General features: G+C 34.0%; 2 protein-coding genes across 6 annotated transcripts; both read right to left on the bottom strand.

Annotated features, from left to right (window-relative positions):
- LOC105164005 (inactive DNA gyrase subunit B3) lies at positions 1–12,261 on the bottom strand. 5 transcript variants are annotated; one of them, XR_016065684.1, is made up of 3 exons: positions 12,104–12,261; positions 6,395–7,313; positions 1–1,394 (listed from the first exon to the last, which is right to left on the bottom strand). XR_016065684.1 is itself a non-coding variant. In XM_011082543.3 (2 exons), the coding sequence occupies exon 2, from the start codon at positions 7,226–7,228 to the stop codon at positions 6,491–6,493; it is 738 nt and encodes a 245-aa protein (XP_011080845.1). In that variant the 5' UTR covers positions 7,229–7,313; positions 12,104–12,261; the 3' UTR covers positions 6,062–6,490. The 5 variants fall into 5 exon arrangements, 3 of the variants coding, with proteins under 3 accessions (XP_011080845.1, XP_011080846.1, XP_088737051.1); XR_016065683.1 differs by having other exon boundaries at positions 1–1,336; XM_011082543.3 differs by lacking the exon at positions 1–1,394 and having other exon boundaries at positions 6,062–7,313.
- An 8,098-nt stretch (positions 12,262–20,359) lies between these two features.
- LOC105164216 (protein NRT1/ PTR FAMILY 8.1) lies at positions 20,360–23,971 on the bottom strand. Its single transcript, XM_088881695.1, has 5 exons — positions 23,710–23,971; positions 23,468–23,621; positions 22,587–22,804; positions 21,523–22,076; positions 20,360–21,389 (listed from the first exon to the last, which is right to left on the bottom strand). Exons 2-5 carry the CDS (start codon positions 23,577–23,579, stop codon positions 20,555–20,557), a joined length of 1,719 nt encoding a protein of 572 aa, XP_088737821.1. The 5' UTR covers positions 23,580–23,621; positions 23,710–23,971; the 3' UTR covers positions 20,360–20,554.
- Positions 23,972–24,279: the final 308 nt, after the last annotated feature.

Below are 24,279 nucleotides of genomic sequence, written 5' to 3'. Positions count from 1 at the left end.
TAGGACGAAAGATTTGCTTTCATACTGAAAAAAAATAACCAATTGGAACAAAAACTCCGAATTAAAAAAGCACATATAGCGACATATTGTTTTTCGATAATATTTACAAACTCTGACAACTCAACGACCAAAACCATAAAAAAAATTAATAAGTAGACTTCCTACTAGAGTTTTGTAATTCAACCTAATATTTTCTTCTAGTGTTTGTTTTTTTCGTTGGTGCCAAAAATACATGTTTGTGGAATAAACAGTGATAGATGTGAAGTTAGGGAATTGGTGTTAGCTAGCTTGTGGAATGGAAGCCGAAAAAAGATGGCTCCAAAAAGGTATGATAAACACAAGGCACAAACAAACACGAAGGAGGATTGCATTTATTCATGTTAGATGAGCTGTAGTGTGCGTAAAATGCAGAGATATTCTGACGACCCATCCACAATTATTGCCGACATTTTTGTCCAAAACGCACGCCTTTGAACCAACATGGTGTGTGCATATATACGAGAAATGAGGAAGATAAAGGAGTTAGGCCACTACCATTCCTCATCTAGCTACGGTTTCCCCCTTAGCCCTTGTCTTCTTACATGTGAGATTTAGTTGGTGATTGGAAAATTAACAAACATTAGAGAAAACGAAATTATTAGGTAACAACGTTAACTGATAATGTTAAAATTGTCATTACTTATATATTTCAAGTGACTATTTTTTTACTTTATCATTGATTATTGTAATTTTAGTAGTGATGATTAGTGAAATAAAATTATGAATAAAAAGTTGTCGCCATAGACTGCCACATCATATTACATTATTTAAAATGAAAATCAATCAATGTTTCTATTTCTTTTCAGCATGTCGTCAGTTGAGGTGGATAAGTTAGTTTGATATAATTTGCTGGAAAAAATATTTTTTTAGTCCGTTAAGTATGTCCAATTTTAGTTTTAATCCTATAAGTAAATCCATTTGTTATTAACTCCAGTAACTTGCAAAATTGATTAGATTTAGTCCGTTTGAGGGTTTTTCTACTTTTTTTTCCTACTAAAATTTTAAATTTACCCGAAACTTGCCAACGTGTAAATTAGTTGATCCAATTTTCGGTCAATTAACCACGAGTCATGCCACATGGGAGAGTACGTGGCTTGTATGCTGACTGGGCAGACCATTCTCTCTGCAAAACTAAATTCATTTAAAAAATCCAAAAAAAATAAAAAATAAATTGATTAGGGAAAAAATGAGCTTATTACCTTGTAATCTTGACAGGAATGAAACCTCTTTCCTCGATTTTGATTAGTCCAAGAAGTTCGAACCATTGCTTTCTTTCTGCAGTAGCAAAAAAGTGATCCTGCCATGGAAGAAGACATTGGAGCCGAGCGATAAGGGTAGAAACGGGTTTGTGCAAGCTTGGAGAGAAGAAAATATATTTTGTTAGTTAGAAATACTGTTTTGGAGGGAAAAGTCTTCTTTTTCCCTCCAACAGATGGTCAACTTGTCTTTCACCTCATAATTTTAGCCACATAAGATTACAAATCAACAAAAACGCATCTAGTTGTTCAGCCATGTCACTTTTCCAACGCAAATTATAAATCCAATCCATTGGAGGACTAAATGTAATCAATTTTGCAAGTTACTAGAGTTAATAAAAAATTGGCATACTTATAGGACTAAAACAAAAATTGGACATACTTAATGGATTAAAAAAATATTTTTCCCTAATTTGCCACATACACTTATTGTTATAAATATAAGTTGTTAATTACATTAACTTTTTATTAATTATTCTTTCACATCATTAATTTCTTTTTTTTTAGTACATCCATTTCTGTTACATTCTTAATTATTTTTATTATAAGTTACTTTTTATTTTTCAATCTTTACAATTTCGTTCAAGTTTTACATCAATTAGCTTTTATAATTTAAGAAATTTTAAATAAAAACCTTTCACAATTTTTAAAACTAAGTTTTGTCTTGATATCAATTAATAGATACCTTATACTCTTTTTATTTATCTTCTTGAAAAGTTCTTTTTTAATTAAAAATATAATTATTTTCTTCTATCTTTTGAGTTATTCTTTTATCCTTTTTTTATTTTATTATATTTATGACTATTTCTTTATATTTTCTTTTTTTATATACATACTGATGCGTTCAAAAATGTACGGGTCCAATACACACTGACTATGCTCAAAACTTGGGTCGAAAAGAATACAAATCCTAAAGGAGGGACCTTCAAAAAAGCCTTAGCACTCCGATGCCCAAGTTAACCTCAAATTTAGGAATAAATAATTGTAAAACCAAATCATAATGAGAAATCGAGATTGGATTAAGAAATTCGTAGGAGAAATTGTGATCAGAGTGCAATTCGAATGCTAGAGTAATAAGAGAGTAGTTTTCCAGATCTTGGAAGGTGCCTCTGTAGGAGGACTGCACCTGTATATATAGAGGGGTCGTCCCCCTCTGCTGGGACTCTGCACACTATCTTTATTCTTGAGAAAAGGGGTGAGATACGCGTGGATAAGGCATAATTTGATCTTATCTCCAACTAATTACCTCACAGCAACATGTTTTTTCCTGGGGGAAGACTCATTGCATGTGAGGAATCCTATTTTGTGAGGAGTCCACTTAGGTTTAGGAGTACTAAGCCTTGGAGACGCCTCCCTTCTCCTGGGTTGTCCTAATTAGGCCTTGAATTTGAGCTTGAGTCTTGAAAAAGTGTTTTATCAGGCCTCCTTCTTGGGCTGGATCTGTGGTCCTTCTGGTGGGCTACCCTCTTCTTGGACTAATGGGCTTAGCTTGGACTATATAACCTATTTGGGCCAAGTCTTTTTGGGCCGTAAACATCATTTAGTCCCCCCCCCCCCTCCACTCTAAGGAGGAGGGGTGCCCCTAACTTCTTAGAGTAGGAGTCATTATTACACTAAAAAGGGGGATCCCCCTTCAATTTTTTTTTCAAATTCCTACAAAGAATTTCAGTAGCATAAGAATGATTAGGAAAAGAAGAATTACTTCGTGCTTGTATGGATGAAGGCTGTTGATGAAGGTGCCTCCATGGAGGAGGGCTTAACGGGTACCTTTTGTGCCTACTCTGGTGTAGGGCTTTATTTTTCTGCAAGAGAATGTTAAATCCTAAAAATATATATATGTTACGAAATAAATATTGCATAGAGCAAAATTATTGTGCCTTCTCCTCGGAGGGCTTATTTGTGGGGGGCTTCCTTGGAGTAAGACATAGGAGCTTTATTAGAGGAAGAATAAGGTGTCCGTCGAAAGTAGGGTTTAGATGTCTCTACGGAGGAGGGCTTAGGTGTCTGCACAGAACAAAGCTTATAAATACCCTAGAGAAGGACCTAAATGTCTGCCCGAAGGAGGGTGGGGTGCCTCTATGATGGAGGGCCTTTTTACTTGTGTGAAAGACATGACTTTTAATGAGAGGGATGCTTTCCTTGTGAAATCCTTACAAGCAAACATATGTTAACACAGCGAAGGTGGTAAAATAAACCTCTAAGATTATTAAATTAAAATATTAAAAATACTCCTTGAGGCAAGCTGGTATGTAAAGATTAGATCGCTGAGGGGATGTCTGCTTAAGGACAAGGCTTATTTCGTGAAGGATGTCTGCTTGGGGGCAGGTCTTATTTTTTGAGGGGATGCCCCCTTGGGGCTAGAGTTTATTTTGAGATATATATATATATATATATGCGCATAAATATATATATATATTTATAATGAGAGAAGAGAGAGAATGGAGTGGGCGGCCACCGCCCACCTCACTTCTCTCTCCTCTCTTTCTCATTACCACACACATACACAATTACACTACACACACATCTTGTAGAACTGCAATTCTCTCTCTGACAAGAAAAAAATAGAGGTAATATTTTTATTTTAATTTTTATTAATTTATATAATTATACTATATAATTAGTTTATTTATTGAATGTTGTTTATATTGAGCGATGTACTATTTAATCAGAGTATTTTATGATTTTAGTTATTTAAATTAGCGTCGAATTAAATATCACATCTGATATAAAAACAATATAATTGATAATTAAAATATTAGATTTTTTATATTTAATTATTATTATAGTTGATTTACACAATTCCATCGAAATATTTAACCAAATACGTAATTCTATGTATTGTTGTTTAATTAAATTATATAGTAACGATAAATTTATAAAAAATTCATAGAAATGGTTCTGAAATTATAGTTAAGAAATATTATGTTATTAAAGAGGGAATATGAGGTTTTAATGATAATCTCATTTAGAGATGGTATTAAAAATAATAGTTATAAATATATAAGGGGTTTGATTAAATGAATTCTTATGAATTAGTTGATAAATTATGTATATATTTGAGAAGCTTAGAAAATATAGTTATTTAAAAAAAATGGAATAGGGGTTTGGGCTTTAATATAAATGGAATATTAAAAGATTGGTGAAAAATATACGAACATTATATAATATTTTATTTAGAATTTATAATATTCTAAATATATTAATTATACGTATAATACTCTATTATAGGATGTGACGACAAAGTAGAGGGTTGAACAGTCCCTCATAAAATCAAAGTATTTTGGGATTTAAGGTAAGTATAGCTAATTGGATTTAATATTGGATATATTATATATATTGGTTTCATGGATGTGATTGTAAACTTGACTTTATATTTATATATGTGGATTTCATATATTGATTATTTATATAACTAGTTGTGGATTATTTGTTAGATTATCATAATATCGATGAAATTGTTACTATGTGTTATGTGATTGTAAAGTAGGGACATGCGAGATATGATTATGTGATAATCGTATAATTGATTGTTGCATAAAATCGAATTGAGAAGTTATTACTAAATAAGTAATTATTATGGAGAATATAATGATTTAGTAGTGACATTGTCGTTGTAACTTGAAATAAAAGATGATGCTTACCTAGTTGAGAACACAGTCAATGGTTTATGACAATGTGATTGATGATGATGTAATATGAAAAATATATAAATTAAGCTAGATACCATGGCGCGTAGGATACTGAGATATTACGGGCAGCGGGGAATATCCTGTGCTGTTAGGTACACACTAGGGTGGTGTGGAAAGACCATTCTTGTCGTGATGTCTTATGTTGATATTACTACACACTGGAGTAGAGAGTGTGAGGATATCACACACAACGAGTATCATATGCTGTATATGATATGACAATGAGATGATGATGACCGACGAAACCATTGACTAATGTACTCCAACTAGAGTAACTAGGGCTCTTAGTTAATAAACGATAACATCAAATATTATGCCGTAGGTTGATTTACAGTTTTGAGTATGTATTAATGCTTATATATGATGGCACTATATGACGAATGGTTGTTAGTCGATGTGACTGCTTTTATGTGAATTATTGCCTATGTATATATATAGACTGATTAGCTATACTTATTGAGTAGACAGTTCATTCCTTGCCACGTACTTTTCAGGGAATAGGTCACACTGACTAGCTACATTGGACTTTGAGCCGTGTCGCCGATCTTATTAGGTGGGTCAGCCGTGACATCTGAAGCCAGAGTTTGTGGTTGTTAAATATTCTAATCTTTTATCGAGTTTGTGTTTAAAATTGTGGTACTACTTTCCATGAGGACATCTAGTGAGGGTAAATATAAACTTTTTGTGGTATCTATTATCTTTTGTAATATATATATAATATATATATATATTAACAAATTAAAATTTATTTTACAAATTGAAAGGGAATTACTTATAGAATGAGCTCTAATTAAGAAAATGATGAAATAGTGATAATTAAATATAGTGAGTAGGGGGTGCTACATTAAGACCTAATAACCATAAAATCTTGGAGTCTCAATATCTTCCACTTAACGAGTGTTTGCAATAACTTCTACTCTTCCGCTCTTGTGGGGGAGCAAGTATTAAATAAATTTGAATGTTAAGCAACAGAAAAAGTTAGGAACGTTTCAAAACAAAAATTAAAAAAAAATAAGGAAAAAGTTGAACTTGAAGTGTTAGAGAAAATAATATAATACTTCAAATTTTAAGAATAAATTGCAAAAGTTGGTATGAAATTACTTATAACTTTTGGCTTAAAACAACTTAATTTAAGTAGTTCAAAAGCATAAACTATAAAACAAAAACACTTTTTTCAACTTATTTTCAAGAATAAGTTGATGAGCGCTAAAAATAAGTGTTTGCAAACACCCTTGAAGTAAGCATTATAAGGAGAGCCACTTATAGATGCCCAAACGCTGACCTGAATCTTTGAGATATCAATAAAATTTCCAAAATAAACTTGGGAAGAAACATCTATGAGACTAACTTTGACAGGCAAGTAGTAAATTTTTGTAGACGAAAAGCAAAGCAATTGTATTAGGAAAAAACCTGTTGGCGCATGTCCACCCTTCGCTGCAAAAAGTCCAACCGAGAAGTTTCTCCACAAAATGTTTTTCAGCAAGTTCTCTTGCGAGGATTGCGACGTCACCGGCAGGCTCTCAGATACGTCGTCTTTACATGTTTAGGATTGGTTGAAGTTAAACTGTAAGCTTGAAACCTTTTACGGGACCCCTTGAGAGGTGGTATTCCCTCACTATCATCATCTGTGTCGACATTCAAACCACCTAACCTTGTCTGAGCCCTGATTCGCCTTGGAAGATATACATTTAGATAGTAGCTCACAATGCTCTCTCTTGTCTGGCAGGGAAAACATTCTAAGGCAGACTTTATAAAATTTCTACCCTGTAACATTGAATTTGTTTTCACAATAGATTCAAATTTCTTTTGTTCCTCTGAATTCCATTGCTTTGAAACATCCTCGCCCATGCTATCAAACTTCCATTTCCAAAAGGCAGGGCCAAGATCAATCTGTAACTGGAATTTTTTATTAAAGATGTGCCATCTCACACATTCTACCGATCCCTGGAATGGACATTCACAAGTCTCAGGTCTCCCTTTTCCAGCCAAAGTGAAATCAACTTTTCGGTTTCTTCCTTTGACTGGCCAAATTTGAGTGCCTAACCACTTTGAATTGTCGGACTCACTATCACCGACAGCTAGGCCAGTCTTGGAAGGTGGAAGAGACCATGATGGCACATCAACCTGGAATCGAGGTCCAACTGGAACTACTAATCTAACGCAATCATCAATAATGAAGGAGAACCAGTCTGTTGGCTTTTGCTTTTCAATGCTCTGAATATCCGATTGTTTTAACAATTTCATACGTCAATATTTCAACTACTTGCCAAGATGCTACAGGGTGCATTCAAAATTCGAAAGTGTTTCCAAGACAGTTCAAAGAAAAATTCTGCATAAATTGCCACAAAGCGAACTGGTGAGCTTGGTGCTGAAAAACAAGGAGAAACTAAAAATAAAATGTAGTCAGCAGATGCCTGTATTTGGCGAATTGATACATGCAAAGAACTGTATCAAGTTTATAATTACAGAGATATCTACAGAGAAAAGGAACTGATAACAGAGTGAAAACAAAGTAGTTTCACTTTTGTTTTTCTGTCTAATCATATTAATTTAAAGTATCAAGGAATTTGTAGATCTCAGAATGTACTAGAACGCAAGTAGTTGATGACAAATAATTTAACTAGTCATTATTAGATGTTCCTGAAATTAATGCTAGAATACATTTCAAAATCCCAATAAACAGACAGAGTTCCCGTGTGTGGCTAGATTACAGATCTTTATGGAAAATGCAATATGAAAGAAATTGATGATATCTTCTTCTTGTCTAATATTTCACCATACATTGTTAATGACAAAAAAATATCTATAACTTGCTATTGTTGATAAAGCTAAAATTGGGACAGTCAACAAAACCAAACCACCATTTATCACGTGCTACTACGAGAAGTGATTATCAAGAAAATACATGATGCACAATTATCAAACAGAAATGCATGATCTATCCTAATCCCATATGACCAACAACTCCGAATACAACTTGATAGACTAATAACCAAAAACCATGTCAGATATCAGAATTAAATACAATCACTTTGTAAATCTACTGCAATATCTAGAACTAAAGAAACACTTGGATCTTGTATAGCTTGAATTACGAATGGACTCCATCTTCTAATATGTCTCATATTAGAGAATGGATCTAACCCCTCTTCACTCCTTTGATTCTTTGTCCGTCAAGAGGAGGCAATCAATGTCTTTTTCAATGTCCAAACTCTAAATCCTTGAAGTTATTTGGTGGTTCTCCATTAGACAACTACTAATATTTTGAGGTGTAAGACATTCTATATTATCTATGTGACTCAAGGAATGCCACAACTAATGTTTCACTTGAGTTTGTGCTTCCCTATTTATAGTGAAGCTATACAGACTTGTAACCCACATTAAATTATCTTTTCGACCCTATCATCTTATCGACTAAATGATAAGATACACTCAGTCAATATCCATCCAACAGCTAATGATAAGAGTGACCCAATCATATAATTATTAACTTTTGGTCCCTCATATATGCCACTTATCCAGATTTGGTCCCTCATATTTTCTCCTCATCAAATTTTGTCTCTCGAGTTTAGAAATTTCATCAACTTTGGTCCTTCCATTAAGAATCCGTTAATTTTAATGAATTTGTTAAAAAAAAAAAAAAAAGGGAACCATAAATGTGCTGTAATAGAATCAAACCCACAAGTTCACCTTAACAAATTAGTGGCCTCACCATCACACCAAACTTATATTGAGTTGTTTTACTAAATTAAATATTACTTATATAATAAATTGAAAAATGTTAAAAAAATGTCAAAACCATACTGAAAAATCTCAAAATCAACCAAAATTAATTATTCTAATAACCATATCAAATTCCAAAAAATTCCTATATATTTAACCAATCAAAATAACACAAACACCAAACAATGTCATAAATTATAATATATAAAAATACATAAAAATTCATAAACAAATACATAAAATCAGTCATCAAATACACTAAGACAATCTCAAAAATATTTTAAACATCAATTAAAATATAATTCAAAATTAGTTCATCACAATAAAAATATTTATTACTTATTTTGTTTCTTCTCCTTATTTTCACTCCCACTTGGCTCTTAGTTTGCGTGGCTGCTTGGGTTCGTGAAAAAAAAATTATTTATTTGTATTTTTTACGGAGGTTTGGACTAATTCATCCTATGTGGGAGAAATTCACCATGATAAGTAAAATTTGGGTTATTGGAAGGCCATGGAAGAGATTTGGTGGATTGGTGAGTCCTTTTACAAGTGAAATTGAAGGTATGGGTTCCACTCCATTCTATAGCATTTATTTTCTTTTTAACAAATCAGTTAAAATTAACGGATTTTGAACAGAAGGACCAAACTTGATGAAATCCTTAAACTTGAGGGACTAAGTTTAATGATTAGGGGCCAGATCTGGATAAATGGCATATTTAAGGACCAAAGTTATATTTACCCTTATTTCTAACTATGGATAAAAATCCAACATCTCTCACTTTTATCCACATTGAGAATGACTTCATACTTCTCAAAATAACAATCACCATCTCTTTTCATACGTGAAATAGAGTATGTAACCGGACAAACCCATATTAAGTTACCACCACATCATCATAGGCCACTAAACAGATGAAGTAATAACCCATGCCCCAAATCAATTTTCAATACACCGAATCAAGGATCTAGTCCCTCGTTAGCCTCATGCTCACAACATCCAACTTGATTCATCTCAGTGCTTGTGATTCATGATTATCAACTATACTTGTTTGACAATCGGCCCAGTTATTTAAGGATGACACATAATATTTAAAATTATAGATACGAGTGTCACATAATAAATCCTAAGATGAGCCTAAGATACATCTCAGCAAGTCAACAATGCGAATGGATATAAACGGGAGAACTATATCCCTTCTCATTTAATCGTGTCTCAAATGTAGTGAAAGTGAATGTGGCATCTCAATAAAGCGTACTACATTTGACCTAGTGTGAAATATCAAAACAAATGATGTCGCTTGCCAAAACATTTTTTCAAAAATATTCATTTTGGGAAAAGATACATCACATAACATGTTTACACAAACATAAGCAGCCACAGATGCATGCATATCAACAAATTATTTATCACAAACATATCATGAAAAATAATAAATGCCATATACATAATTTGCATGGATAATCCATAAAATGATATATGAAGGAATTAACTCAATAAGAATTATTAACGCAATAATTTCGCTAGAAATTGTCCAACAATTAATTCACTAAAAAAATTTAATCAATTAGTTTAGTAAAAATCAACTAATACAATAAATTCCCTAAAAATAATTTAAGATAATTAATTCACTAAGAACTAATCAGGCCAATAATAAGTTAAACAAGTTAATTAATAGCTACACAGTGGTTCACCAAGAATTAAGTGAGATGATTAATTCACTAAAAATTAACTAATGTAAATTCAGTAAGAATTAATTAACTTACAAAAAAATAATTGATTCACGAAGAACTAATAAGTTGATTAAATTCACTAAGAATTAATAGACCTTAAAGATAATTACCAAACGAATTTATTGCGTGAATTCACTAAGAATTGATGTGGCATATAATCGATTCACGAAAAATAAATTAATCAAACAATTTCATATGAATTCTCAAAGAATCAACTAGAATAAAAATAATAATAATAAGCAAATCAATAACATTTTAACTCACAAAGAATTTTAAACAAAACAAATATGATAATAAATAGATCAATTATCAATCTAGTATTAATATACTGAGATATCATTAAAAGTAGCAAAATAACATGATTACACTCATTAATTGACCAAAAAGTATTCTTTCTTGCTACAGAGCTCATATCCTTCAAGCTAGGTTTTTAACCCCATCATTTGCTCATATCATGGTAATCTTTCATTTCCCTTCAATTCACCTGAATATTCCAAGCAACGTGTAAACAGTGCCAGATATGTTTTAGAACACACAACACATTCTTCATGAGCAGCAGTCTTACACTAATTATATGTCTTTGCTACGGTGGAGGATAAAGTGGGGCAGTCTTACACTAATTATATGTCTTTGCTATGATGGAGGATAAAGTGGAGCAGTCTTACACCTCTTCAAAATAAGTGCTTTCTGAGCAAATGGGACCTCACTGATAATTCACTTAAGAAACCTACTCCGCAGTTAAAAGTGACCAAACTACTAGACTACCAATTCCTCATTCAGCAACTGTGCCCGTGCATCACTATGACTCTCCAACAATTTTGATTCACAAAGATGCCTCATTGTGACTCCAACAATTTCAATTCACATCGATGGCTCACTGTTATGCAAATAAACCATTACCAAAATCAAATACTACTTCTTCTTGGCTTTCCTTTTAAGATTTTAAACAAGTGCGTCAACAAGTCTAGGTAGACTTTCCTAGCAAGTAAAAGGAAAGACATAAGGTTAATAAAACATAGGTCTAGCTGGTGGATGGACAACTAAACCTCAAACGTAGGCACAACTATCAAAGTTTCTAACCATATAGATTTCTTTTGATCCCTTTTATAAAGGCAGGAACCGCAGCCTCTAAAACGCACCAGCAACACCCCAACAGCATGCTTCATTTCCTTGGCGAGTTCCTTGTAACTTAGGTTGCAACCAGGCAAAATAAGTAAGAATAATAAAAATAGGTTATAGCACCACCCGTTTATGCTTATATGTCGAGATTTATGTAGAAAAATTCTCTACATCACAACTCGAATGTTGCCCAACAACGAGCAACCTAGCCAGGGGGAGAGCGGATGCATGTATCAAGAGTTCAGATAAGCCGCACCAAGAACCAGGAATTCGAAACCAGTAATCATCAGTAGGAACTGAAACGAAAGCCAAGCAAAATAGAAGCAAAACCCAAGTCCGAATTCATGTGGAAAATCCAATCAAGATGAGAGTTGGCAATCGCACATAGAGAAAAAACAATAATCAATCAAAACTTTCTGCCCTAAATTTGAGGCATTCACAATATCGCAGATAAATCATACAACAAGAACACCGTTAGGCGCCACGAAAATAATCAAATACTCCGAATTATATTTCAAAATTAAAAGGTACTCTTTGGAAACTTACTTGGTTACGAAATTCTCAACGGTTTTACATGAAGAAAATCCCCTTCGATTTTCTATTTTCTTTCTTTCCTATTGCCGGTTAAGAAAATGCCCAACTTGTTGCCGTACTGATGGCAGAAGATGACAAAAGAAAAATGAAATGCAACCTAACAAAAGAATGCTCCATTACACGTTTAATCTACCACTCGCGCCAAGTCACGCTCGAAATGCGACCTAGCAAAGTGACAAATCACATAATAAATAATTATTCGACATCACTAATAATTCATAATTTAAATTTTATTCATGTATGATACGAAAGCAAACGAAAAAGTATCATCAAGTGAACAAAATTTGAAGTATTATTCAAGAATAAATGGGGTAAAATTTATTGATATATTATTTTATTGAAATTATTTATTTTTTATTTTCTAAAAAGTTGAATATATATAAAAAAAATTGATTTATGTGTTATTCTGAATTATAATTAATAGAAATGGGCAATTTAGTGTCGATCAATTATACAATAGTTTCATTTTTCTAAATCGAACCACCACTACATGCAACAAACCAAATTATTATAGCGTATATATTATAATTTTCATAATATAGAGTCTATAGACCAAATTAAAATTCCAATATTTTATTTAATAATAAATTATATCTAATTATATAGCTTCATTGCATGAAGAAACGTCAAAATGCTAATAAGAAAGAGTGAATGTAAGTTGCAAAATATTTTTTTTAAACAGAAAAAAAGTGCAATGGTGGAAATTATATATATATATATACTCATGAGGTTTTGCATAATTACGAATACCCCCTCATTATTTGAAAATTATAAATACCTTTGATTTTTTATAAAATTATGTAATCCTTGGATTGAGGTACGAGATTGTCAACTTTGTCTTTAAAATTAAAAAATTATAAAAAATCGAACAAGATGGATGAAAAAATTTTAAAAATTACAAAAAAAAATTATCCACTTACTCCATAAAAAAAATAAATAAAAATATAAATTTTAATCCACAATGATATTTTGGTCAGTTCACCATAAAGTATGAATGGAAATCAAATGGATTGGGTTAATTGTTAAACGAACATTACAATTAGGGGTATAATAGTAAATTTTTAAATAATAAGAGGGTATTTATAATTACGTCAAATCTCATGAGAGGTTGTTGTAATTTACTTAAAACCAATATTAGTTAAAATTTTTAGGTGATTTAATCCGAAGTTTTAAATTTAAAAAGGTTAAGATTGGATAAATTTGAAAGATTTGACTTTTCAAAATTTCATTTTCCTTGATTATTTTATGTTTTTTGTGACTTATGAGTTGTCAAATTAATCATCATATTTGTCCTAGAGGTAGAGGACAAAGAATTTGCTTTTTAACCGAGAATGTATTCTGCATTTAAAAATGAGATAATATTTTGGCAAAATATTGACATATCTGGTGATAAATAAGTAATAATTGTGATAAATTAAAACTATTGTGTTTTTATAAGTATTTTTATTTTTTCTCATTATATTGTGAAAAATTGCAATAAATTTAAAATATCGACGATTTTTATTACATTGGGTGGAAATCCACTCGATATTCGCTTTAATTGGCCAAGCCGAAACTGGCCAATGGATATAGAGTGAGCTACAAGAAAATGGAGAGGGCAACACATTATCCTTTGCCTCTATGCACTTGTGGGGTTAGCAAGAAGATGTTTGAAAGAATTGCATCAAACCAGTTGATGCAATTCTTGATGGGATTAAGCGACATATATGATCATGTTAGGAACCAGGTACTTTTGATGGATCCACTCCCCACAGTAGGGAAGGCATACTGCATGGTACAACGAGCGGAAAAGCAAAGGGAAGTGCACTCTGGTATGACCACTGTTGATGATTACAACAGAGCTACCTGGACATACATTATGATTCATAAGTCTCAGGCTCAAGCAAAATTGGAACAATTCTATAATTTAGTGTACACTCAATTTGAGTCCAGAATTAAACAAATAAGGACTGATAATGGCACTGAATTCACTAATGAAAGTTGTCAAACCTTCTTTAAAAATAAAGGCTTTGTTCACCAAAAGTCATGCATATATACTCCTCAACAAAATGGCAAGATTGAAATGAAACACCAACACGTCCTTCAAGTGGATAGATCATTGATGTTCCAAGCAAGTGTACCACAAAGGTTCTGGACTGAGGCACTATTGGCTGCCACTTGCATAATTAATAGACTCCCAACACAAACATTACAATGGAAAACTCCCTATGAACTACTATACAAAAGGGCCCCTAATTATTTTCACATGAAAGTATTTGATTGCTTGTGCTTTGCCACAAACATATTGCCTTTTAAAAGGAAGTTTGACCTAGAGCAACAAAATGCATATCCTTAGGATATGCACATGGATGAAGGGATATAAAGTAATGGATCTAGAGACTAAGAAACTATACATCACTAGATATGTGATATTTCATGAAAAATCTTTCCCTTTTTCTCATCTATCAGACTCTGAGACCATATGTCCACTTCCCAATGTCATTCCAAAGGGGGAATATAAAGAAATGGAATCTGAACAAGAAGAGCAGAGTACTGAAACAAGCAACATACAGGAGGATAGGCCTGTGACACTTAGAAGGTCCACTTGGACATCTGTAAAACCAATATGGATGAATGACTTCATATGTAACAATTCCAAGGATATAACCTCATCTACTGATTTCTTACTAACACATAAGTATACATGCTTCGTGGAGAGTCTATCCTCTGTGTAGGAACCAAGGAACTTCCATGAAGCACAAGGCAAACCAGAGTGGAAGGAGGCAATGAAACAAGAGATCAATGCTTTGGATAAAAATAAAATTTGGGAAATTGTACCTCGACCTCCAGGTAAGAATTGTGTAGGCTGTAAGTGGATATATAAAATAAAATTGAGGACTGATGGTTCCTTGGAGAGGTGTAAGGCAAGGCTAGTGGAAAAGGGGTATAGCCAAATTGAGGGTGAGGACTACAGTGACTGTTTTGCACTTGTGGCAAAGGCAGTCACTGTAAGATTGTTTCTAAGAGTATCAGCAGCAAGAAGGTGGAATTTACATCACTTAGATGTAAATAACGCTTTCCTACATGGAGTATTGGATGAGGAGATTTATATGGATCCACCAGATGGTTATCAAATTCCTACAGGTAAGGTATTCAAACTTAAGAAGTCATTGTATGGTTTATAGCAGGCTTCAAGGCAATGGAACCAAGAATTTACTGACAAAAAAACTGAAAATGACTTCTTACAATCAGCTCTTGATCATTGCCTATTCATTAAACAAAATGATTCTTATTTAATTGCACTTTTAGTTTATGTTGATGACATACTTGTTACTGCACCCACAGATGAACTTATCATGGAAGTTAAAAGATACTTGAATGATCTCTTTACCATTAAGGACTTAGGGCTTGCTACTTATTTTCTGGGGCTGGAGATAGCTCATTCTACACAAGGGATGATCATATCACAAAATCAGTACATATTGGATATTATCAAAGATATAGGGCTCTCAAATAGCAAAGCCACCACTAACCCCTTGCCTGCAGGCTGCAAACTGTTTTTGGAAGTAAGGGGTGCTTATAAGATGCATCTAGGTACAGAAAACTCATTGTAAGACTCCTTTACTTGGGCTTTACACACCTTGACATTTGCTATGCAACTCAACAATTAAGTCAACATATACAACACTAATGCCAGCATCATTGGGAGGCTGCAATGCACCTTGTAAAGTACCTGAAAGGCAGCCCATCAACAGGTTTGTTCTTTTCTTCTAATCGTGATCTTGGTCTAAAGGCATTTTGTGATGTAGATTGGGCCACTTGCTAAGCTACAAGGAGCTTTTGTTGAATAACCATCACACCTGACCCACTGGTTCCAAACCACTTCCTGAAAATTTAGTGGCATTGCCTGAAGCAAATGTTACTTCTTCACGAATAGGGCATGGTCGATACTAGAGCTCGCCACGGGGCCATTCTTATGGACGTGGTCGTAGCGGTCGTGGTAGTGGTCGTAGGCATGGTAATGGTCATGTTAAATCATCATAATATATGGATTAATCCCAATATTCAGAATAACAATGGAAACAAGGCAAAGAATCAACAAGAGAAAACTACAAATAAAAATCTTCGCCATAGATGTGGGATGTCCGTACATTGGTTCGGTACCTGTCGTACGGCACAACATTTAGTCAAATTATACTAGGCTTCTGTGAAAGCAAAGGGTAAAGAAATTCAGCCTAATTTTGTTGAGGCTGGAATGTCAGATAATACCCACATGGATGCATCATATTTTTTTCAGTCTATTGAAAATGACGATAAAGATCTCCCTGAGTTGCCCTTACAGTTTGGTGACATTACTGAGGATTTGAACATGCTTGTTGATTATTTATCTCATATGTTATTAGTATGTTTCTATTATTCAGTTATGTTTACTTTCATTTTTAGAGTATTTCTTTTATATTGTAATATTTTTATATTTTATGAATGAAGTTTTTCTTTTACTTATTATATGTCTATTTCATTTATATAGAATGGATCAAGCCATTACAAATCTCAATGACAAGGAGCATTGTCTTGTTGATAGTGCCACTATGCATACAATTCTGAGAAACAAAATTTTTTTCTCAAACTTGTTAATGACAAGAACAAATGTGAATACTATTTCAGGACTTAGTAATCTTATTGAAGGCTCCAGAAGAGCTACTATTTTGTTACCTGAAGGGACAAGTTTACATATTAATGATGCCTTATATTTTAGTAAAATAAGTTTACATATTACTGATGCCTTATATTTTAGTAAATCACAAAGGAACTTATTAAGTTTTAAAGATATTTGACAAAATAGTTTTTCATATTGAAACCATGAATGAAAATGGTATCGAATATCTGTACCTTACAACATATAAAATTGGCCAGAAACAAGTTTTAGAAAGAATGAGAACATATACTTCTGGTTTATATGGCACATTGATAAGCTCCGTTGAAACACATAGTATCACTAACCCAAAATTAGTTGATCAAAGTATTTTTACTTTGTGGCATGATAAACTTGACCATCCAGGTAAAAAAAAGATGTATAGGATCATTGAAAATTCACATGGACACCAACTAAAGGACTTGAAGTTCCTTGTTAAAGGTGATTTTATATGTTCAACTTGTTCTCTTGGAAAATTAATTACACAGCTATCAATAACAAAAGTAAATATAGAATCTCCTATGTTTCTTGAACGAATTCAAGGAGACATATGCGGGTCAATAACACCATCATATGGGCCATTTAAATATTTTATGGTGGTGATTGACACATCAACACGTTGGTCACATGTAAGCTTGTTATATGAAATTTTGCTTTTGCAAGACTGTTAACCCAAATTATTAAACTAAGAGCTTATTTTCCTGATTATCCTATTAAAAGGATAAGGTTAGATAATGTGGGAGAATTTACTTCTAAATCCTTCAATGATTATTGTCAATCGATTGGGATAATTGTAGAGTATCCAATTGCTCATGTACATACTCAAAACGGCCTGGCAAAATCGTTAATTAAGCGATTACAATTAATAGCGAGACCCTTATTGATGAGGTCAAAATTGCCTTCATCAGCATGGGGCATGCAATTTTGCATGCAACAACTCTAATTCGTCTTAGACCTACCACTTATCATAAATTTTCTCCATCACAATTGGTCTCCGGAAGAGAACCATATATTTTTTATATAAAGGTGTTTGGTTGTGCGGTGTATGTCCCGATACCCCCTCCTCAACGAACTAAAATGGGGCCACAAAGGAGACTGGGAATTTACTTTGGTTTTGAGTCTCCCTCAATTATTGAGTACCTTGAACCAATGACCAGTGATCAATTCACTATTAGGTACTTGGATTGTCAATTTGATGAGACAATATTCCCAGTATTAGGAGGAGTAGATAAGGAGATTAAAGGAAAGATATTGCGTGGAATACAACATCTATGTCTTTTATAGATCCACAGACAAATGATAGTAAACTTGAAGTTCAACAGATCATACATTTGCAAAGTGTTGCAAACAGGTTACCAAAAGTTTTAATAGATACCAAAAAGGTCACAAAATCACATATTCCAGCTGAAAATGTTCCAGCTCGTTTAGAAGTCCCTGAATCAATTAGTACTCAATCAAAGGCATCTGAGTGACAAATACGCCGGAAGCGTGGTAGACCACTTTGGCTCTAAAGATGCAAATCCTCGAATGAGAAAGGAACATATCGTCTCAATTAATCACGATTCTAATGTGACCGCTAGTATCGTCTCTAAGGATAAAATCTATGAAGCGGTTTTATCTGAGACTCTAAAAGTAATGAGCAAGATCTCAAGGACAGTTATGAGATGTCTATTAATTATGCTCATAACAGTTTAGGTTGGTATCGAAAAGAAATTGAAATAAATTATATTTTTGTCTATTCTATAGCCGTCAAAATCATGGATGAAGATGAAAATGATTCTCAAGCTATAGAGGAATGTAGACATCGAAATGATTGAAAAAGTTGGAAAAAGGCCATACAAGATGAGTCAGACTCGCTAAATAAGCTAGAAGTATTTGGACCTATAACTCCAACACCAAAAGGTGTAAAACCAGTTAGCTATAAGTGGGTGTTTATACGAAAGACAAATAAACGAAATAAAGTTGTAAGGTACAAAGCTAGACTCGTGGCCCAAGGCTTTACTCAAAAGCCCGGAATTGATTATACTAAAACATATTCCCCTGTAGTGGATGCAACCACACTTAGATTTTTAATCAGTTTATCAGTAATTGAACAACTGTGGGACTATATTTTGAACTGCATGATGATGCCAAAACAACCAAATTAGTTGGTTATTCAAATGTGGGGTATTTATCTGATCCACATAAAGCTATATCCCAATCTGAATATGTATGCATGTATGGTGGAACTGCTATTTCATGGCGTTCAACCAAACAGACTTTGGTAATCACCTCATCAAATCATGCAAAATTAATTGCATTATATGAGGCTAGGTGTGGATGTGCATGGCTTAAATCACTAATACATTATGTTTTTCGTGAATCAAGTGGACTAGAATCAATCGAGAAAAGTCCAACAGCAACATATGAAGATAATGCGGCATGCATCGCCCAAATCAAGAATGGTTATATTAAAGGCGACAGAATCAAACACATATCACCAAAATTTTTCTCCACTCACAAGCTTCAAGTGGAAGGCAAAGTTGATCTAAAACAAATTTCATCAAGTCCAAACTTAGCATATTTGTTCAAACAACTCGTACGTAATATTGTCATGCGACACCTAAAAGATATCTGCTTAAATTGAGGGAGAGATTATACAACTGTACTCTTTTCCTTAGTCTTGGTTTTTATCCCATTGGATTATTCCAAGCAAGATTTTTAACGAGGCAGGATGTATATGATAAAGAAGTATGCAATCAAGGGGAGTATTATATATAATATGTATATATGAATGCATATAGCTCTTGCAATTCAATTTTAATATCCATTATGTTATACCATTTTGTATCCTCCATGATGTATTTTGTAACCACAATTTTGTTGGTCTATAAATACCACCATGTATTGCATTTTGTAGAAGAAATTTTAGAAAGAATAAGAAAGTAATTTGAAAGAAATACATATAACATTTTTTTATATTCTATTAGGAATGATAGGGTAATAAATTTAGAATTCCTCTAAATTTATAACAAAAATTTATACTCGTTTAGTTATTGCAGAGGGAAGAGTTTGTCTTAGTTTGTAATTCTTTTTTTTTTTTTTTTTTTTGCGTGCTTCATCCTTCAACTCCCATATTCTGCTATTTCTAACTTTCATATTCTCACTATCTGCAATTAAAAAAACTAAAATTTTAATTAACTATTTATTTATTTAATTTTTATTATTTCCTCTCTTTCATTCACGATTTTATAATATTTTATCTTTTGAATTTATTTATTTTTGTCTTACAATATGATCTTTTTATCTTTTGTTTTCTCTCTCGTTATATTTCAAAAGCATTATGTTCATTTTCCTTTATTTAAATACAAAGCAATAAGTAAATGCTGGCCATAAAAAAAATTAGTAAAAAACTAAAAATTTATTATCTGTAAATATTTTTGTACATGCATCTGAATGTGTTATTGTACTTATGGCGAATAATGAAAAAGTATGTGTATTACGGTCCATTCCTGCACAAGTTCAAAATGGCCGAAAGCATCCAACAAGAAGCACACTAACTTAGCAAACATATATTTAAATGATTCATAATATTTGACAGAGATTCCCTTTCAGGTGATCACATGACATAAGCACAACGTGGAGAGTCTAATGCAGTGCTTTTTACAGTTTCACGAATCAAATTACGCGTATGGTAGCCATTAACATCTGCTTGTATGCGATATACAGACTGATCAGTCCTAATCTTTCCATCAGCGAAGAGTTCCAAGTGGCTTTTTGTAAGTGTACCACTTTGCCACCAGAAGAAACACCCCCAGATTCAGCACGCTCAGCACGGCCAAGAGCCAGTAGAAGTAATGGAGGTGACCATAGTTGAGATTATCCGGTATCCATCCGAGCTTCCCATTCCGGGTACTAATTCTGGTGACTATAGTCACAAGCAAAGTACTCAAGTAGCTCCCAAGAGCGACCGTGGTGAGCTGAAGAGCAGAGCACAAGCTTCTCATGGCATCGGGAGCTTGCTCATAGAAGAACTCCAGCTGACCAATGAACATGAACACTTCTGCACATCCGATGATGAAATACTGAGGAACCTGCCAGAAAATTGACATTGGTATTACCTTGAGGTCGTAGTAGTTGTGCCTTCTCACATATCTGAGCCTAATCAGCTCGAGAATCCCTGCAGAGAGCATGGAGAAAATAGAGATGAAGAGGCCGGTCCCCATTCGTTGGAGTTGAGTAAGACCGTTTTTGTGGCCTGTGAACTTTCTGGCAACAGGGACGATGATTCTGTCGTAAATGGGAACCCAAAATATCACACTGAGGGTGTCAAAAATGCCTAGGGACGCTGCTGGAATCTCGAAGCCGGTTTTCCCCACCTGAGCATCCATTGTCAAGCCTTGTAACACAAACAAGGTGCTCATTTGACCGTATACAGTGGCAAAAATTATACCCGTGGCCCATACGGGAAGCAGTCGTATAATGGCTTTTAGCTCCTCCACTTGCGTCACTGTGCAAAGTCTCCATGGATCCACTGAGCCTTTCATGTGGTCTGATTGCGTTTCAACTGCAGCCTTGTCAAAGAACCTGCATTAGACACAGGAAAAACTCAGTTCTCCGTGAAAGTCCTATTCGGCTTTCTACGTATTTCATAACAACAATGCATATGTTGTCATTGCATAACGATCAATGAGGAGAATAGCTCGTGATTGGATTTTACCCAAGATCTTCAGTATGCTCAAGCTTGCGGCTTCCTTTGATTGCAGACTCAGCATCCTTGCATTCATACAAGAGCGATTTGTCAGCCGGAACTTCAATCCTATACTTCCTAAAAGAAGCTATCAGTACTTGACAGATGCGTGTGAGAGGGCTTCCCCCAGGCTTCTGATTACGGTACAATCGGGTGCCTGAAAAGAAAAACACCACGGCAATAGCCATTGCAACAGCAGGAATCCCAAATCCCCATTGCCAACCGACATTCATTTGTACCCAGACGAGGACAGAAGCAGCAATAAGAGCACCAATATTGATTGAGAAATAGAACCAATTAAAGAAAGAACTCTTGTGCTTCTTTTCAACTTCGTCGGTATCATCAAACTGATCCGCCCCATAGGACGAGACGCAAGGCTTAATACCGCCTGTTCCTAGTGCAATCAGGTAAAGTGCAACAAAACAAACTGCAGCCTGCGTGCTTGTTGCATGGCAGGAGTCTTTCGCTTGGCAGGTTGGTTTCAGGCCCGGAATTGATGCTGATAGTGTCAGCAATGTCATCCCCTGAGTGAAAATTCACATTCAAAATTTCACAGTTCCGTCTCTGTTTTGTTCTCAATACTCTCTATGCAAGAAACTTGTCAACTAGTTAAAATTATATTTCATGTCAGAACATAATTCACATTGAAAGCAATCACTTAATTATTGGTAATTTAAGAAGGGTATCCCCTCGAATCCAAAATCCAGTATCTTTTTTGTGCAATTGTACCAAAGTCTACAGGAGAGACGCACAAACTCAGTATATTCAAATCTCTTTTGGCCCTCAACAGCAATTCCTAAACAGATTTCTCATGACAACCGCAACGATCATGCCTAAGAAAACTAATCTTTGTCTTCACTCTGAAATTAAAATCTGATTCTTCTACCCTTTACACAAAATTCTTCCATTCCAGATCTTTCATGCATATCCAAATCCATGCAACTCATTACAATTAACAAATTGGTTGAAAATTCTGTAGCTGAGTTGCTCTTTAAATTATAAAGAGCATTCGCAACTGAACCAAGAAAACTTACAATGACATATATGATTGAGAACAGTGCTATAGTCCAATATCTTCCTAGATATGCATCAGCCACAAATGCTCCAATGAGTGGTGTAATGTAGCATGTTCCCGACCAATTCGACACATTGTTAGAAGCAGTGGTGCTGTGCTGGTTCAGCTGTTCCTTGAAATAAACCACCAGATTGGAGCTCATCCCATAGTATGCCAATCTTTCGCAACATTCATTTCCTGGCAGAACAACCAAAGAAATCAGTAAATTAGTGTTTCATACCAAGAAACCGAAGCCTTAGACTTCGAACTAGAAATCACTCCGTATCAAGATGGTACTGGAAGTATGGAGCATGCCCCAATATTACATCTAGATTCAACAACAGCAAATCCAACTCCATGCTTAGTTGATATTGGTTGCAGGGCGTGGCCCCTGTTCAGGGGCTGATACCCAACAATATAATACAAACAATCCTCTATAATATTGAAAAAAAAAATAGCTTTTATTCCTTTGTATTTATTAAAATATAGCAATTTACTCTCTTATACTTTTAAAATAAAAGCAATTTACCTTCATCCTAAAAAGATGCATGGAGGTAAGTTGCTATGCTTTCCATAGACAGATAATTTACTCTTTTGTAATGTCAAGGAGGTAAATTGCATTAAACCCAATACAGTTCTGCACAAATTCATGCAATCTTGCTAAGATCAATTCCTTACACAAGAAACCCAAGCTTCAGAGTTGGAAATAGACATCATTCTTCACGAAACTAGCTACCAACTCTGGAGCCCACTTACATAAATCCACAAACCATATCATCAAACTGGAAGAATTGATAAAGCTACAAAGAAAATCTGTTCCCAGAAAGTGATGTGTATATGTATAAGTTTAATATTAAGTACCTAAAATAAAAGGGCAGGCTTTCCATGTTCCAGTTTTATTCTTCTTTGCAGGGTTATTGTGGTAATCCACTGTTCCATCTTTAGTGTACAGATCATCTTCCGCCATGGCCATAATCCCGAGTAAACGAACAGTATTCACTCAAGATTCTTGAATCTGCAACAAATGGAAAATCATAAGAAGTCAACACTTTGTATTTTTCAAGAGGAGAATAAAATGCAGCTGAGAGAGATTATAAGATCACCTCAGAACAAGGGATTCTCTGACGATGAGAGTCGCATTCTCAAGAAAATAATGAAGCCCAGTTGACTTGTTTCAAGAACGGAGCGAGGTTTTTATTTTGCTTTTTGCTCGCAATTTATTACTACTGTTGATCAAAAAATTTTATACACAATGGGATTCAAATACGAAGTTTTCGTGAATAAATTAACCAACACGCACAAACACAATGAGAACTTGCGTGATTTCCAATAGATAAAATAGAGGGATACAGGTTGGAGTGTGAACACACAGCTTCGACTCGGAGAGTGTGTCAAAAACTGGAGGAGAAATTAAAGACAAAGGTGGAGCCCTTTTGTCTGAATCTTCTTGGTGGACCCCGCGGTTTTGATTATTAGTGTTTGACGTTTGATGTCTTTGGATTGATCCCAACAAAGTCTTGGATGTGCGTAATCATCATAAGCAAAATGGCTTAGGTGTTTGCTTGACTTTAAAGTAAATTTATACATAATGTTTGGTTTTATTTTTGAATAACAATCAAAATAAGACAAAACACATTTAATATTTATTTATTATTTTTTATATTTTATTTGTA

The sequence above is a fragment of the Sesamum indicum genome, linkage group LG6 (genome assembly GCF_026168435.1).
Source record: "Sesamum indicum cultivar Baizhima isolate 11 linkage group LG6, ASM2616843v1, whole genome shotgun sequence".
Lineage (NCBI taxonomy): Eukaryota > Viridiplantae > Streptophyta > Magnoliopsida > Lamiales > Pedaliaceae > Sesamum > Sesamum indicum.
Note: the sequence above shows the minus strand (reverse complement) of the source record. Positions and strands in the feature narration are given on the sequence as shown.

Bases quoted from the DNA above. Each gene is read 5' to 3' on its own strand.
- LOC105164005 (XM_011082543.3), bottom strand. From the start codon at position 7,228: ATGAAATTGTTAAAACAATCGGATATTCAGAGCATTGAAAAGCAAAAG.
- LOC105164216 (XM_088881695.1), bottom strand. From the start codon at position 23,579: ATGGCCATGGCGGAAGATGATCTGTACACTAAAGATGGAACAGTGGAT. The intron at 22,805-23,467 runs GTACTTAATATT...TTGTTCTGCCAG, and splicing joins AGCCTGCCCTTTTATTTTAG to GAAATGAATGTTGCGAAAGA. The intron at 22,077-22,586 runs GTAAGTTTTCTT...ATTTTCACTCAG, and splicing joins TCTCAATCATATATGTCATT to GGGATGACATTGCTGACACT.